This window comes from Choristoneura fumiferana, chromosome 16 (assembly GCF_025370935.1).
Source record: "Choristoneura fumiferana chromosome 16, NRCan_CFum_1, whole genome shotgun sequence".
In the NCBI taxonomy this organism is placed as follows: domain Eukaryota; kingdom Metazoa; phylum Arthropoda; class Insecta; order Lepidoptera; family Tortricidae; genus Choristoneura; species Choristoneura fumiferana.
In genome coordinates, this window is record NC_133487.1 from 16,167,381 (window position 1) to 16,185,333 (window position 17,953).

Genomic DNA, 17,953 nt, shown 5'->3' on the forward strand with positions numbered 1-17,953 from the left:
TCGTTTTCCACTCTTTACGAGTACTTTAGACTCCGAAAGATTTGGGAAGGCATCAGAGCTGCAAAAAATCGACCTTTTTTACTAATTTGGAATTGACAGCCCTTGCCGAAGGAGGTCGGATAGGGTCAAAAGTCCCGACCGCTCGCGGGCTACTCATGCGCTAGCTTTATGGGAATGTAATCTAATGCCACGGACCAGGCAAAATTAGAATAGTATAATAATAAAGCTTGAAACACATGTCAGTCTGGTGACGTGGGTAAACTGACTTCTCATTTTCAGCCAGCCATCATCCCAGCCTACATACGTCCACAGGCCTCCTCTAAGAATGAGAGGCTGAAAAGCTGAGACAGTAAAAAGCTTTAATTTAACTTGATGCCCTGTTCGTTGTTGTTAGTGGGTCATAAAGTTATGTTGACCAATGTCTATTGGTTGGATTGACTTGTGGTGTACATAAATGTAACAACTAAGGTTAAGTTGGAACTACTGGCATAGCCCAAATTGCGAAACTGAAGTGGCAGTGGGCGGGGCACATTGCTCGCAGGACTGATGGCCGATGGGGTCAGAAGGTTCTCGAATGGCGTCCGAGGACCGGGAGACGAGAATAAGATGGAGCGACGACGTGGTTAAGATCGCGGTGGATGCGGAAAGCACAAGAGCGGTCTGAGTGGAGAGCCTTGGGGGAGGCCTATGTCTTTTGGCTGACATGATGATACATAAATGTAAGTTGGATGGCAATGCAAGTACAGTCACCAAAAAAAAATGTATTTTTTTTAACTGAAACTTTTTATATGTAATTATTTTATTCAACTTGCAGTGTTTGTTGTTGTAGGTAATTGGGTCAAATCTTGTGAGGTAATTTTGATCGCTTATCTTTGAAAGTCTTAAGTTTGAAAGCAGAGGGTCGTGGGTTCAAACCCCGGCTCGCACCTCTGAGTTTTTCGAAATTCATGTGCGGAGTTACATTTGAAATTTACCACGAACTTTGCGGTGAAGGAAAACATCGTGAGGAAACCTGCACACCCTACGAAGCAATTCAATGGTGTGTGTGAAGTTCCCAATCCGCACTGGGCCCGCGTGGGAACTATGGCCCAAGCCCTCTCATTCTGAGGGGAGGCCTGTGCCCTGCAGTGGGACGTATATAGGCTGGGATGATGATGATGATGATCTTTGAAAGTTGGGTGACAATGCAAGTACAATCAACAAAAAGTATAGTCGGCAAGAAAAGCTTGTATTAAAAATTTAATTTTTATCAAAAACTTTTTAAATAATATTGTTAACACCAAAATAAATCACCGTCTGCCAGTTCAGCTCGTTTAACTTAGCAAATTTCCGAAAGTTAAACATTAAAATTACCTCACAAATGATTAAGTAGCCTTTGCGAGAAAGTTTACATGCAGAATCCCTACAAGGTGCAGCAAATTATAAAATGAGCTGTAAAAGGCAACGAAATTATATAAAAAAGCGTAGAATCACGCACCTGAGAATGTGGCCGCTTCCGCGCCTGCGCCGTGTTGATGATTAAGGCAATTAAACAATTACATTAACTGTCATTAAGATGTCTCATTTGTAAATACAAGCCTTGGACCATAAAAAACACTGCGCTATGTGCTAAAGAAGCAACCATGATCTAGGAATACACTTCCTACTTACTCGTGGTAATAAAAATGCTTTTTTATAGATTTGGTCATGCTTACAACTTGATGCAGAACCCTTGGTGCGTAAGTCTGACTCGCATTTGACCGGTTTTCAACCCCCGACGCAAAAAGAGATGTCTTATAATAAGTTTGACCGCTATTGTGTGTCTGTGTGTCTGTATGTCTCTGTATCTGTGTGTATGTGTGTTTGTCTGTGGCATTGTAGCTCTTAAACGGGTGGACCGATTTGAATGCGGTTTATTTATTTGAAAGCAGGTCTTCTAGCGATGGTTCTTAGACATGTTTTATCAAAATCGGTTGAGCCGTTTTTGAAATATTGAACTTTTAAGTGACAAAGTCGGGGGTTTTCCGACTTTTTGTTGGTCATAGGTTATTTATAGATTTGTTCATGCTTACAAACTGCCGCAGAACCCTTAGTGCGTAAGTCTGACTCCCATTTGACCGGTTACCCCCTACGTAAAAAGAGGGGTGTTAACCTATACGGCGTCCACTGCTGGTCATAGCTATGCCTCCCCTTTCTCCTTCCACTCGTCTCTGGCTTCGCCAAAATGTTGCCAGTCCGGCTAGAAGCGCTCCAAATCATCCCGCCACCTCCTCAGGCCTACCTATACATTACCATGTCATTTTTTATGACGTCAAAAAACTAATGTACCACAACACCGATATGAATGAACCGCACCTAACGACTTCACTTTTTATGAACAGGTAAGGCACCTCCCTTCAAATACCTGAATGAAACCAAACCAAAACCGGTTGTGATGTGAACCGAGTCCCGAAGCATCCTCGAATATTAAAAGCAAACTATAACTTCCACAGGAATTTATTGAACGTACTTAATAGCTGGGTTGGGTCGAAATCTTCGAACAAATTAGGTTGACGGTTAAAAAGAAATGTGGGAATTTTGGTTGGAGTAAAAGCTCGTAAATCAAATTGAATTACAATATGACAGCTCGCGAATGTGTGTCGCGGGTCGCAGATATAAATCGGAGACTCAATTTTATTGTCAAGCGTGTAAACGGTAAAGTCGTGAAATTTCACTTGAATGTGGTTATCGACCGCAGAATATCTAATACGTAAAACAGTATATAACGTGGATTTTAGATTTTGTATGTTTCCCTCAATTTTATCCCACAAGAACGGGATAAAAAGTATCCTTTGTCTCAGCCAGTTTACAATCACATTCAGTTGATTCATACACCCAGTTGTTTTGCGTCCAGTTGTTTTGCGTCATTATAATAACAAACAAACAAACAGACTTACAAACTTTCGCATTTATAATACTAGTGGAATAATTGATAATGTCCAGATATTGTACTTTACACTATAAAGTCCTGTTCAAAAACAAATAGCCATCGTTACACCTTACCAACACACTGCGTATTTAATCGAATGTAATCAATTATAAGGGGGTTATTATGTGTCGCGTACAGGTCCCAATCTCTTAGCCCAATGTTCTACATTCGCATGGCGGCTATCAAGGGTAAGTGCGCGGAAGCGAGACAAAAACACGCGACACCTTCCGCCGGCAATGAAACTGTTTCTTTTTAGCTTTAGTTTTAGCTGGAGGCAGGAAGCAAGAGTTAACTCGCATGTTCAGCATCAAAAGTAGCTATACACTTTTGTACTATGTCGCTTTACAGCCACGTACATACGCCATGTAAGTGACAAATGTTTTAATACGACAGAGTAAAAAAAATATCCGCTGCCTTTGATGCTGACTACACCTAAAGCTGAGTTTAGACTTGCAAGAAAAATCGTGCAAGTTGCATTACATTGCGAGGCCGTAAAGCCAAAGAGTTTGTAGTGGTCAATCGAGCGCCGCAATGTAATGCAACTTTCACGATTTTTCTCGCAAGTCTAAACTCGGCTTAATGGGTGGCACTAGTGATGTACAGACGTGTGTGCAGATATCGTAAACATAAAAAATACTATGAGTATGATAAATATTTTACACAAATTCCTAACGTGACATCAATGTCAAAGTTGCCAAACGGACCTCACGATACTTAGGGGCTGTTTCACAATCCATTGATTAATTTTATTTGACGGATAAATGCGATGCCGTCTCCGTCTGTTCGAACAAAACGAACAGAGACGGCATCACGTTTATCCGTTAGATTAATTTAATCAATGGATGGTGAAACAGGGGGTTAGAGTCAACTAGACCGGCACTGTTAATCTCATCGTGAACTGCTTTATTTGTTTCTCTTTTCCTGTTTTACTAATATTAAACAAACCACAAAACCGCAGTCGAACCTAATTAATAAAACTAAAAGCTACTTAACACATAGGAAGCTTAAATTATCTGTAATTTATTCTTGACTCCTCATTTACTATAGTTCTGAACTATTACAGATAAATAGATGTGTACCTTTTGCGGGACCTTTTCCTAACCTCCTTGGCAGATTAGATGAATAACTGTCTAAACACACTCGCAATCACAATCGTTTTCATCACTTCTTTCTGTCACACGGTATAAGACGAGGGTAGAAAGGAAAGAGATGGTGAATGCGATCGCGAACGTGTCAGCGCGTTAGACAAGCCTCTGAACTGCACTGAGAAATGGGTCAGGTACGATCTTATTGGATTAAGATTGGTTTTTGGAATCTTTTTGTATTTTTATTTCAATTCCAATTTTTACTTTTACGGTCATCCCGTAAAACGAAATTGAAAATACAAACTGAAATATAGATGCACAGAAAACAGAAAAATAAGGAACCCAGGTCCTCGGTAATCCGTACCACGTGCTATACGCTACACACTGATGGTCAACAAGTTGGTCAACAAGTTGACATCAGTGGTGTAGCGTATAGCACGTGGTACGGATTCCGAGGACCTGGTTCGATTCGTGATGGTCTTATTTTTCTGTTTTTTCTGTGCATCTATATTTCAGTTTGTATTTTCAATTTCGATCTTATTGACTTTGGCATTATAACATGGTGTCTTCACTGTCACTTACATTGTTTTTCTGTATATAGGCAGCAAGTATATTCTCCTTTTACGAGTACAAACAAGTTTCTATAAGCTTGTACCGTTGGACCAGTCGCGAGCCAGAACGACTCCTGACTACTAGGGAATTCGAAAATCGAAGTTCGTATCGTGCCGTCCCTCTCACTCTCGTATTAAGTTCGAATTTGAAACTTCGTAGTATATATAGTCCGATTAACGATACAGCACTACACTTAGCTTTACCTACGTTCTGCAGGGCTACTACGAAACTCGAAACTCGAAGTTCGTGTCGATGGAGCTCAAATTTGGTAAATTTACCTTGTGCTTATATGTAACTTCGAAATCTGGTAATGAAAATCTGTTGTTCCTGTCAAGATTGGCTCTGCAGGATGAAACTATTCAAAAAACAATCGCTTTGATTTAAAAATTGGCATGGATTTAGATTGGATAACAATGCAAGAACAGTCAACAAAAAGTACAGTCAACAAAATGACTTTTTAAGATAAATTACTTACTTACCTATCTCTTTGCATGTGAGTTGATATGACACAGAACATGAAGGCATTCATACGATAAAAAGATAGCATCAGTATCTCATTTCCGGAAATTCTTTAGATACGAGACGTGTTTTGAACGTTGGTTTCCTGTCCCTATTTCTTAACACAGAACACAAGTACAATATTATTTGCAAAACACCTTCCAAGTCAAAGGTTAACTTTTATTGTACTTATGATGACAATCAATATCTATCAACGACACATATAAATACATTAACCTCAATACAGCACTCGCGCCAAAAGGTCCGAAGCACCAGAGTGGCTTACGACGTTCGAAAGTCGAAGTTCGTATCGTACCGTCCCTCTCACTCTCGTATTAAATAATAGAAGCGTGAGCAGGACGGCAAGATACGAAGTTCGAATTTTGCACTTCGTAGTACAGGGCCAGTGTTATATGGTCGTTAAATGACTTTATGGTACTGGTAAAGTGGCTATATTTATAACGAAAAGTCGTAAGTGTAACTGTTAAGTGGCGTTGATACGACTTTGTTGTGTTAAGTAAGGCGTATAAAGGAGAAATCTCGTTGCGGCGATGAGTTGCTATTCTCACGGTGGTCCTAAGATGGGACTTTACCGTTTTATACTGACACCAGTGTAGTATAGGAGAAGCTATACAGCATATCCTACTTCTCAACCCATCTTACTAATATCCCACTAATATCATAATCCCACTAGTATTATAAATTCCCACTAAGATTATAAACGTGAAAGTTTTTGTACTCTTTCACACAAAACTATATTGAATGGATTCTAATGGAACTATACCGGGTGTGGCCTGTAATACGTCGTCAAACTAAACAATATTAGTTCAGCGACTTTTAAAAATAATGGAATCTTTGAATTTTCCTTTTTTTCATACAAGTTAAATACTGCTATCAATGTACGCCATCCTAGAACACAACTGACGTCACATGTCACGCTACAAACATCAAACATTTTGCTTTACATTGCTTCTTCGAATAAACTTTAAAGTGTAATAAAAATTAAAAAACTATTTTTTTTTAAAGTCGCTGAACTAATGTTGTTCAGTTTGACGAGGACGATCTACGTTTTAATTATTTGCTCGTATTACAGGCCACACCCGGTATAGTTCCAATAGTTGTACATTATATAATAATATACCACTTACATTAGATTCACATTAGTTACTTGTCACTTCATGTATGAGTAAAAGTTCACAAAATTTCTCATTTAGGTATCCTTATCATTACTAATATTATAAATGTGAAAGTGAATTTGTCTACCTGTCTGTCTTTTACTTCTCAACACTTAAACCGGTGAACTGATTTAGATGAATATAATATAGTTAGAGATAGTTTGAGACCCTAAGAAGGACACAAGATATTTTTTTTTATTCCACTGGATGGCAAACGAACAAGTGGGTCACCTGATGCTAAGAGATCACCACCGCCCACAGACACCTGCAACACCAGGGGGATTGCAGATGCGTTGCCAACCAAGAGGTCTAAGATGGGATACCTCAAGTGCCAGTTATTTCACCGGCTGTCTTACTCTCCACGCCGAAACACAACAGTGCAAGCACTGCTGCTTCACCGCAGGATTAGCGAGCAAGATGGTGGTAGCAATCCGGGCGGACCTTGCACAAGGTCCTACCAGCTGTACTTTTATTCTGGATAATTGGATAGTTCCCGCGAAATAACGATAAACGAGTTCTTTGCAGACGGCAACGACAAAAGTTACTATTACTACATAATATTGGATTTATAATATTAGTACGATATTGTAGAATGCGTGTTCTTTTGTTTAATAGATGCAATATTAGTGGAATATTAGTGAGATGGGATGGGAAGTAGGATAGGCTGTATAGCTTCTACTACAGCACAGCATCGCCTAGCCTCCATCGGTTCAATGCCCTATGGTCACAATAAGAACATAAACAATAGCAAAGGCAGGCGCTGTCAGTTCTCCAGCCAGCCAATGTGCCGTGAAGATGGCTGCGTCGGCTGACTGTCTCGTCCATCAAATGTTAACCCATGAATGATGGTTTTCACAGAAGCAAAATATCGCTAGATGGCGTTAGTATCGTGCGTGAGGTCCGTTTGACGTTTGCTTGCGATTGGTTAATTTAGTTCTTTAACCAATCACGAGCAAACATCAAACGTCAAACGGACCTCAGATACAAACGCCATCTATCGTTATTTCACCTTTGTGTAAACCCTCATTTAGGTACTGGCCTTTACTTGTGGCTCCATCTGCGTAAACCATTCACCATCATCATCATCGTCCCAGCCTATAATGTCCTACTACTGGCGACAAGCCGCTTCTCAGAATGAGAGGGCTGTAGTTTCAGCGCGAGCTCAGTATGTCTTGGGAACTTCATACGCACCATTGAATTACATCACGATTTTGTGCAGATTTCCTCACGATGTTTTCCTACACCGCAAACTTCATGGTAAATTTTAAATGATTTAATTTCGCATATGACTCGGATAACCAGAGGTATGAGCCCGGGGTTTAAAATTCCTTACCTTTAATGGTTATGTCAGTGATACAGAATGTTGTGTCCTGAGCCCCTGGCCCAGAGCACCAAGAAAATATAAACAGAAACTGCTTTAATAACTTTTATTTCAATAGAAATCACTTTAAAATACAGGACACACCATGTGCTTGCTTGCAAAAAGTCTCTCCTATCCTAGCTGTCAAAACCCGTGCGTTCGGATACATATCACAGAAGCTGAGTGGAAACCAGATGCTTGATTGATGATTTGAAAGTAAACAAAATTAATACTAAAGCACGTCGGCGTCTTGCCTCTCACAGATAATTATGACCGAGCATTTCCGATTATAACCGATGTTACGACACAGATTAAATAAATAATAATACATGGCCCGAGACCAAAGTCCGACAGTTCCAAACCAGTGATCATCGATATGTATAAATTATCAGAATGTTGCACAACAATCGAGTTAACAATCGATTGACTATCGAGCCGCAGGCTTTAACAATATTTTGTTCTCGGTTAGTTTAACCTCATTTGATGAAAATGTGCAACGCATTTGAATAATATAACATTTAACAACAATTTTCACTGTAACAATCAAAACAACTTACTTCACAGAATACGCATATTTATTTAGTATCAGAATATCTTTTAAAAATATACACTGAATACCTTTTTTTTCGGAACACGCGCAACTCACTTCAATTAAATTTATTGAATTCAGACAAAATCCATATTAGGTTAACTGGCTTAATAGAAATCTAGGGTTCCATACAAATATGCAGTACCTATATAGGTATGCAACATTAGGTTTTGATCTATTATTATATTACTCGTTAACTCGTGAAGCCTACTCAAGTTGTGATAGTTTTTCTTTTAAATTCATTAGAAATACTATTTTTCAGATTGTTTTAAACCAGCGGCTTAGCTTGTGGAGGCGGAGGACATTTGGCTCAGAAATAGCACTTTAAAGCCTAATATTATTAAATTGAAACATCGTCTTAATAATGTTTCCAAAAGTTCTATCCAACGATACCCCAAACAAGATAATGAAAATGATCACAACGACTAGTGACTAGACGTCACATTACACAACAGGTTATGATCGACGCATGAATTATTCGTTTAACAATCGATTCGGCAGCCGAGTAGAAAGGAGGTTATGAGGCGTTAAATCGCGATAATCTGATGCACAATGTAATCAAAGAGTCTCTTTAAAGTCAAATTTAATTAACAGGAGAGAAATTGGCTACAATTGAGTTGGGTACATGCATTATTTTAATATCCATGATGAGATATTTTAAAGGAGAAAAGAAAATAAGACTATTCTCTATGTACCTCATTACCCATACAATTACTTACCTAATTGTATTTTTGTTGTTAAAAAACCTGACACCAAATCCTCGTTTTAAAACAATAAATTACAAAGCACAACAAAAATGGAATAAAAAAATCCTATTAAATTACCGTTTACGCTCTTGTTTTGTGCGATAACGCGTCGATATTACGATTCGATTAATCGATGTTCGACATTCAACTTCACGCATTACCGTTACATAAACCGCTCGCGGCTATCTATTGATTCGATTCGATTCTCATCGGAATCTAACACTGGCTGTTTGTAAACGGTCGAATTTTAAAAGAAACATTATTTTAAAATGAATGAACATGTAATGTTTTATCGTTCATTCACCAACATCTTTCTATCGGAGGACTAGATTTGAATCATGGCGCATGTCGTTCAAATTATCAACGGGTCTTATGTATGTATGTATGTATGTTAATTCTTTATTATACTTTATTTATTATAGGAACTTTGACATGCCTGAGTATAAATATAAATTACGTATTTTTTGTCTAGATAAGTGTTATTATATTATCATTAATCGAATTAATAAGAACACAATTGAGAAACTTTGAGATACTTGTACAAAGGCGGACTTATCCTCTTGTAGTAAGACGGGGTTAACTTAAAATGCAGGGGCTACTTTGAAAAACAGTTTTTACGCCATGTCCTTATTTTTTTAACTCCCTGTAGCAGTAAAATATACCTACCTTCATAAATGAACTAACTTTTTACTTCATTTGCTCAATCGAGCTATGAATATTTGCGTATAACGCTTTTAAAACTATCAAAGTAGCCCCAAAAATTTCTACAGTACCCCGGTTTATTATTGTCATTCGACTTACGCAATTTAGCGTCGCTTTTAATAAACTACTTCACTTTTCAACTCGACTTTTATGAAAGATCCAGTTAAATTACAATGTTCGATAAAATTGACCTGTTGTGGGCCACAGTAATTGCTGGCACCGGTAAAAAGTAACCCACGAGCCACCGGTCGCATTCTCTCCGGTATTTATTTATTTTTTAAAGATAAAACAGGTGTGCCAAACGGGTTGTGTAACTAACCTACTGAGTGTGTAATTTGACAGCTGTCAAATAGAGAGATACGTCGAATGCTAGAAAGTGAATGATCGGGTGCGCATTCATTTGTTTTATGGTGGGCTTTAAAAGGGCAGTTAGACGTCGTTGAGAATCCGCCGGGCGAACAGTTTATTGTTTCGCTTTTACTTTTAGAGTTGAGAAACCTGGTTGACTTTCAGAGCTAAGAAAGGAAATGGTGGGTTTTTAGTACGATTTTCCTTGAAGGCGTGACAGTATTTTTTTTATAATGTCATGTCTGTCACAGGGAAGAAAGCCGTAAATACATACAGCTGAAATTTATATAAAATGTGTTTTAAGATTTTTTTCAAACGTATAAGATTTTCGGTTGCTTAGGACGGGATTCGAATCCTTACTGTCTTACCAGTCTTACCTGATCAACTCGAAGTTTTTTGCTGAGCTCAGCAGCTCCACACTCCATTCTCGGCGTCTGTAACAAAGATAATAAAAATCAGACCCACATCTTCAGAAAACTTTAAGTGAATTGTAAAATATGATTGTAGATATTCATCTCATCATATAGGCTCTTTCCATCTGCACCCAGAACATATCACACTAACAAAATGAGTAAATTCCCTCGACGTTTCAGCCACATTGCAGTAGCTGTGGTCACGAGTATACAGTACCTAATGAGTGAAATCACGATTGTATTAGTACTTATTATATCTTTGAAATTGGAAAAATACTGGCCAGCTCTTGGTAGGACAAAAATATGTAGGTCCTTCCCGTCCACCACTGCATTAGGTAATTGGTCACTGAATCTAATCTAATAATAATCAATCTACATTACAATGTGAAGTTTCACATAAACTTCCAAAGAACAATGAACCTATGTTTTGGTAGCAACATCAATCTAACGAGTATGTATGAACGAACTGTTCGTTAAGCAGCACAACTGTATCACATCGGGAAAAACGAAGCCGATCGCATTAACCCAGCAGGATGCAGGAAAGCAATTGTACATACAGTACAGCATCCGCCATAGATCTCGCAACCCGTGAGACGTTACATCCTGCATCTTTAAATGCACCATTGGCACCATTGCCAACCTTAGCCACTTGTATCAACACTGGCATTAACAGCATCTAGAATTGCTGTTTAAAAACATGAGCAATTATAAACCTTATTGAGTGGATGTTAAGAGTTTAGGTCGGATGCTGGTCAGAATGATCAATGACTTTGCATTGGTAGGATGTGTGCAATTATGGTCAACGGGTGAGAATTTCTTCTTGTGTAACATTTTGACGCCTTTCAAAGTTTTGACGATAACTTTCAATTGTTGCGTGGGTTGTGGTTTTTAATCCATGGCACTGTCAATTACTTATTAGTAGGTTCAAAAACAGGGTTCAAAGTAATTTGGGAAGTGATCTAAATTCACATTTTTTTGACATCTTAATATTTTTAAGAGGACCGCTAGTATGTATCTGTAAATTCCGCATGACAACGACGTTTTGATCACTAAAAATTACAAATTAAACTAGGTCCTTAAAAGTCCTAATAAAGTGTTAATATATTTTCAGCTAACTTTTTATTACAGACAACACTCACAATAGAAAACTGAAGAAACCATTCGCAACTGCGTTCTTTATAGCTTTATTAATGTTTCGCCTTTAAAGGAAGTAGCATTGGCTGGCACGGCCTTTACGTCGCATACGGCAGACAGAGTGGCATCACTCCGCGCCGCTTGCATTCTGATTAGAAGAGTGCAATCCAACGATATCGACGACTTACACAATAGTAATAATGATTCATTGGAAAAAACATATCGGTAGGAAAACGTCGATCACAAAATCAAGGATGTTGCGAAACTTATTGAGGGGTGCAGTTCAACCGATATAAAATTGTTATGTGATTCTACATTCGATGTAATGCTACTTTCATAATGTACAATGAGATTTTATTAAAGAATAGGAAGATAGAAAATAATCGGTAAAATTTTAGTTGCTGAGTAGGTAAATCGCATCAAACATAACGTTATACCAAACAGTACAGAAAGGAGCTAAAATAACGACCATTACACACCCACCCCTAAGTAATAGCAATAGCAAAACAGAACGAAGGATAAATCTTAAAGCTCCTAAAATATTTTGAACATGAAACTACCGTGAGATCACTCATATTAAATAATATTGTCCCGGATAACAGCAGCAGCAGTGCACGTGCTGCAGCAGCCGTTGAGTCGGGTCGCTCCTGAGAAGAGGGGCTACGGATTAGCCCGAAACATGTCGAGCTAAACTCGATTCAAGGCGTGAGTTATCTGGGACAATAACTATTATTTCCTAAAATATTGATAAAAGAGATCAAAACACGTAGAGCCGACAATGGATTACAATAACTGCTGGTGTGCGTGTACGTTGATGATTATATGCTTTCGATTTATCATCTCTGAGCAGGTGTTGTTAAATTAAGATGAATTGAATTTGTCAGTTTTCTTATAAAACTTCGGTTACCTTTGATTTAAATGCACATTGAAACAACTATCTATTATTTTTTACATAGCATGTTTCAACTAAAACTGTGTAAATTATCGAAGGCTGAAAACAAAAACTGTTAACAACCCAAGGCCCCAGTATTAATTGGTTAAGTTTTGAAGCGTTAAACTTGGACCTATTAAGTTCATTTGGAAAGTTCTTTCGGAACGGCATGGTATGCGGCACGCGACCGTGCATTACGCAATTACCAATGTGACGCATCTTGAATCGGATTTAAATTATAGTAACGCGTTGTGTAACTGGATTTTATGTGAACAAAGTAATGGAAGCAGCTATGTAGAGACGACCATCGAAACATAGGTACACCAAAAGATAAAGAGACGCATATGAAGAGCGGCAGAAGTTCTCGTCAAGAAGTTCAGGGAAAGAAATTCTGGAAAGTAGGGGAAGCTTAATGCCCAGCAGTGAAATACTTCAAAAGACTAGAAAAAAATAAGTTCAGCGAAGCGATTCATAATCATAACTGGGTCGATACTATCACAGTGTTTAAAAACAATGATATTTGGATAGTAACAAATAAATTTCAGACATGCCTGATATTTATTATTATTTATTTATTTTTCATTAAAAAATACAGCATTACAGTAAAATAAAAATTATTAAAATTCAAATAATACAAAAAAAAAGACATAAAGCATACACAAAAAAAACACGAGTCAGGTAAGTAGAGAACCAATTAAAATGTGAAGCTAATTCTCGTATCTGCTGTCACAGTTATTTGTTTATTATACTAATAATCATCTAGTATGAAAGCAGATAAGTATATCGTACACGATAAAACAAGAAGTTGGTTCATTACGTCCAAATGTTCAATCTATGTACAATAGAATGAAAGGCTCACTTTCAAAGAAAAACACAATAAAATGGAGCATATCTTATTTTTAAATACACTGGACGAAATGTTGGATCAATCAACTAACTTTATCCTGCGGTATTGCTCCCGTGGAAAAAAATGTCTGGTTTTCTATGACGTAGGAACTTCGAAAACACGTTAGTTATGACCGTCAACGAACACACACACAATATCACGCCTGTATGGGATAGGCAGAGCACACGATACACGAAACGTTACCGTTTCGGAGCCACTTTTAGCAATTTTAGGTTTTAAGTTTGACAAAAACGGTACAATAGTGACAGATTGCTAGCCTGTCGCCTACGGTATACCTAACCTATATCCTCAGTCGCCTCTTACGACATCCACGGAAGAAATGGAGAGGTGTAATTCTAACCCGACACCACGTTTGCAAAATTTAAAGGCTCTAGCATCAATGGTTTGGCTGTGTTTTTCTAATCATATTAGGTAGGTACTCTCCCGCACTTATTGAGTGCCAGTTTGTAACCAAAAGTACCTAACGAAACAAGTTGACTTATTTCGACTTAGTTTGAATTTTTCGACAAATGCAGAGTTAAATGACAGCTAACGAAAGCGATCGTAGCGGTTGTAGGCGGACATCCGGAAATAATTAGTAAATCCGTGCAAGTGGACATTTATCACATTTTAACTCACGTAAAATTATCAAAACAACAACATAAACAACATAAATTTAGTCACTTATTTTAAAGACTGCACTTCCGGAAGGTCCAAGTCGTAAATCTTTCTATAATTAGAACTGGTAGTGAAATAAAAATAATCTGATTAACATAATTAGATAGTAACGCAGATCATTAAGTGATGCAACGGCTCACACACGGTCCCACGTGTCAAACTTTTACTTTAACCCACGATAGAAAACGTGAAAATGTTTAGTTTATGTACTTACTTTAATATTCATTCAAATATTACATCATTTCCACCAGGGATCTTCATTTGTTAATTTCTGATCAAGAGTAAAATGTAAAGTTAATGTTAAAGTTAATGTCAATATCAAAATGAAATTATACTTGGTTTGTATAGGTAGCTAAATTTCAACAAAACAAAACAAAAGAACGTCAATGGTGTATCGTCAATCTAAACATTTACATTTCTGTATTGAAATACACTAGTCTAGTTTGTATTACAATGATAGATAAGGAAACTGTTTAAAATCCTTGAATCGGCCCCAAATCGGGCAGCTGAAGTTTGTTTACATTTAGTTAATTACCTCAACGTTTCAAGTATTACGATTTCAAAATAAGCCTCTGTATCTGAATATCTTATTTGAGTAGGTATGAATACTTTCTATACATGTTCTTGGCTAAATTATAATAGTCCCGATATGTCAGTTTGCCTCTTGGCACAGGTCTCCTGTGATATTTTCCATTAATATCTGTCACGTGCTCCTTTTTTCCAATGATGTCCAGCCGTGAGTCTTAGATCGTCTTCCCAGATGTGTAGTCGTCTACTTCTCTCGCCATCTCTGGGACAGTCAGTAAAATTTTTGCACCATTTCTCTCATAATCTTGTCACCTGTCCATCCCCACGTTTGTTGGTCAATCCAGTTTATTATTTATTATACCGACAATTTTGGTTTCATTCTATCCTAATTAAATTATAACACTTAGAATGACACCAACAGAGTAATAATGGATTATCTAACATAGATTTGTTTTTTTTACTGGACGTCCGTATATGCATTGTACAAGTAGTATTGTATATTAGCATTTTCTTAGCATAACTGAATGTTAATTGAACCCTTGTTGTCCCGCGCAACCAGACCCTAGGAGTCATGTGATGTAAGGAGTTGCGCAACTATGAAAGTGAACCACGCCCGACTTTTTACTGATAACGCTATAGGGTTATAGGAAATTGAAACCTCAACAGGGCTTGCTGCATGTCCAATGAAAGTGCTTTCTGTAACAGTCGGTTCCCTGAGATAAGTAAAATCCACTTTTCCAAGCAATCAGTACCTATTACGTGGAAGCTGTACGAGGTAGTAAAAAAAGGTGTACGAGGAAAAATCAACCGTCAGGATTATTTAATTTTCGTAGCCTCGTGATTTAATTAATTTCTATCTGAATAGTTGGCTAAGTGTCATATAATATTGGTTCGTAAAGAAAAATATAGTTTTTTTAGAATACTTAATCACCAATTCTTGATTATCTCGAAAGTTCCATGTGTGCAATATCCACATCAAACTTTTAGTCATCCTGCTTACCTCCTTTTACAATAGATATTAAAAGGTAATGCAAAAACAATTAATATAATTGGAAAAACATTGATGTTTTATGTTAATGTAGGTAAAATTTACAACACGTATTAATCAAGTGTATTTTGTTTCTATGATGTGTATATTTTTTTTCTTTTCTTTTTGTATTTTCTGTGAGTCATGTTACTTGAAATAAATTATTATTATTTTTATTATAAATACGCTCACGCCTATTATTTTGGGGCCTATTATTTGTTCTTAACGTGGAATACGCACGGAAATTTTCTGGCTTTCTATATGTAGTTATTTCTTTGCTCACGCATCTTTGTGAATTTGTGATAAATAATATACCTACTTACTTATTTATATGGTTTTTTAAGCATAATGATCTCCAAATTGCACTTGCATTGTATTCTATCTACATTTTTCTACCACAAGCCATTCTGATCGCAAGAGGTGGATAATATTTGACTCACAAAAATTGAAATTTAAAGTTTTACATACAGGTACGAGTAAAGTAAAAGTTAGTGGCTTTATAATAAAGCATTATTCAGTCTTAGCTTAGATAAATCCATTTTGTTCTCGACTTTACTTACACCAACAACCGCTTTTGCTTGGCACTCTACGAAATTCGATTTCTCACGGACGACTCGCAGTGATTTGAATAATTCGCCCATCACCGTTTAGAGGAGCAAGCTTGAGACAGGTGCTTTCATTAACATCGTCTTACGAATGATAAATTATCAATAGACGATCTATTGTGTAATTTAGCTGGCAACGTATTTGAGAAACGTGAGATTTTTGAGTGCACGGAATGCTTGCCAACATTGAAGTGGATGCACTGATGATCCATTTTCCGACCGTTTAGTTACATCTTAATTAGGTTGATTAAGGTAAGGACGATTAGAAACGAAAATCATGAAACCTATTTGATTAAATATAATTGATTTCACCTACTAAATTCATTAAAATTAGGCTTTATTTTGTTGAAGTACATATCCATATAGGTACTAAACCATTGCCATGCTATTGCTATAACAACTACTCGTATAATTATAACAAGGTAGTTGTCTTTTGCTCATTATACGTAAGTTTACCCACAAAAAAAATACAAATATCTTTATTTTGCGTAAAAATGTGGTACAAAAGCTGGTATTACATTTTATGGTCTCACACATTTCACCAGAAACTGGCATGCAAAATGAGCACAGAAGAGACAGTAACAAAAGTTTATGCTGTCAACACAGGGTTTTTTATTGAAACAAACATCCGAAACATCTGTTTTTTTTTCTTTAACTGAGAAAACGACTGTCATTAGATAAACTTATTTCTACGGATACCACAGTCAGATCGATCTAGACATGGTAACCAACCACTTCATTACTTAAGTGGTCCAGTTTACTGACTAATTAGTTTTAGTAATATAACCTGCAGCTGCCTGTTTTATTTATATCTAATAGTTCATGAGACAAAGAACCTTGTAATCCAAAACGCTACAGCATCCACCTGCTCAAGTAATAGGCGACAGGTGGAACTGGTAAAAAACTGGTAAGCTAGACCGGTATGTCAAGAATATTCAATTCTTTGAACTCTTCTTATTGAAGGGTTGAACTCAGCTGTAAATTGGCAAAGGTTACAACACTGATGGACCCTTTCTACTGTTATGTAAAAATGAGAAGGGTGAGGCCTTTCGAGCAGCTCTACTTAAATATCAAGTGTCCGTTTTAAACAACGTAATATTCCTTGGCACAGCTAATTATTATAATTATGACGTTTGTTTCGACTACCAACAATTAATTAACATTGCATTGCAATCTTTTTCAGTTAATTCATATTCGTTATCTGTATATATATCTGTCTCGTCTAGGTGCATAATCAATTCAATATTTCTAGTCGCTTCTGACTTTTGATAGATTTAACAAGTTGCGCTTTAATTAAACACCGAAGTGACAAAATTAATTTCTAACAATTAAATTATAACTACTTATATTATATAACTATCCTAAACTTAAAAGTACAGGAAAAAACAAAAATAAATCCTTTAAAGGAGTCCCCTTTTGATTTATCTAAAGCTGTATTTCACAGTACCTTACCTAAGCCACCAATCCGACCGTCCCCACGACTTGCATCTTTTTATTAACTTAAAGGTATAAAATCTATTTGATACCTTTATAACTTATTCAGCTTAAAAGCACACTGTTTACCTACATGGCTTTTAAAAGCTACCTAACTTTTCTACGACATTTCACTTTTCTCCTAAACAATGTATGTACACAAAGTAATGTAAACATTACTCGTAAGCGTTCGTGAATTACATAATGTTTCCGAAT

At 37.0% G+C, this 17,953-nt stretch overlaps 1 protein-coding gene across 7 annotated transcripts in view; it reads right to left on the reverse strand.

Annotated features, from left to right (window-relative positions):
- The window catches only part of LOC141436292 (uncharacterized), a gene marked incomplete at its 5' end in the record, with an annotated part of 183,851 nt that overhangs the window by 78,699 nt on the left and 87,199 nt on the right, over positions 1-17,953 (reverse strand). For 5 of the 7 annotated variants that reach the window (XM_074099202.1, XM_074099198.1, XM_074099203.1 and 2 more), the window contains 1 exon segment: positions 10,440-10,496. In XM_074099202.1, the coding sequence (XP_073955303.1) occupies positions 10,440-10,496 (57 nt within the window). 7 annotated transcript variants of the gene reach the window in all.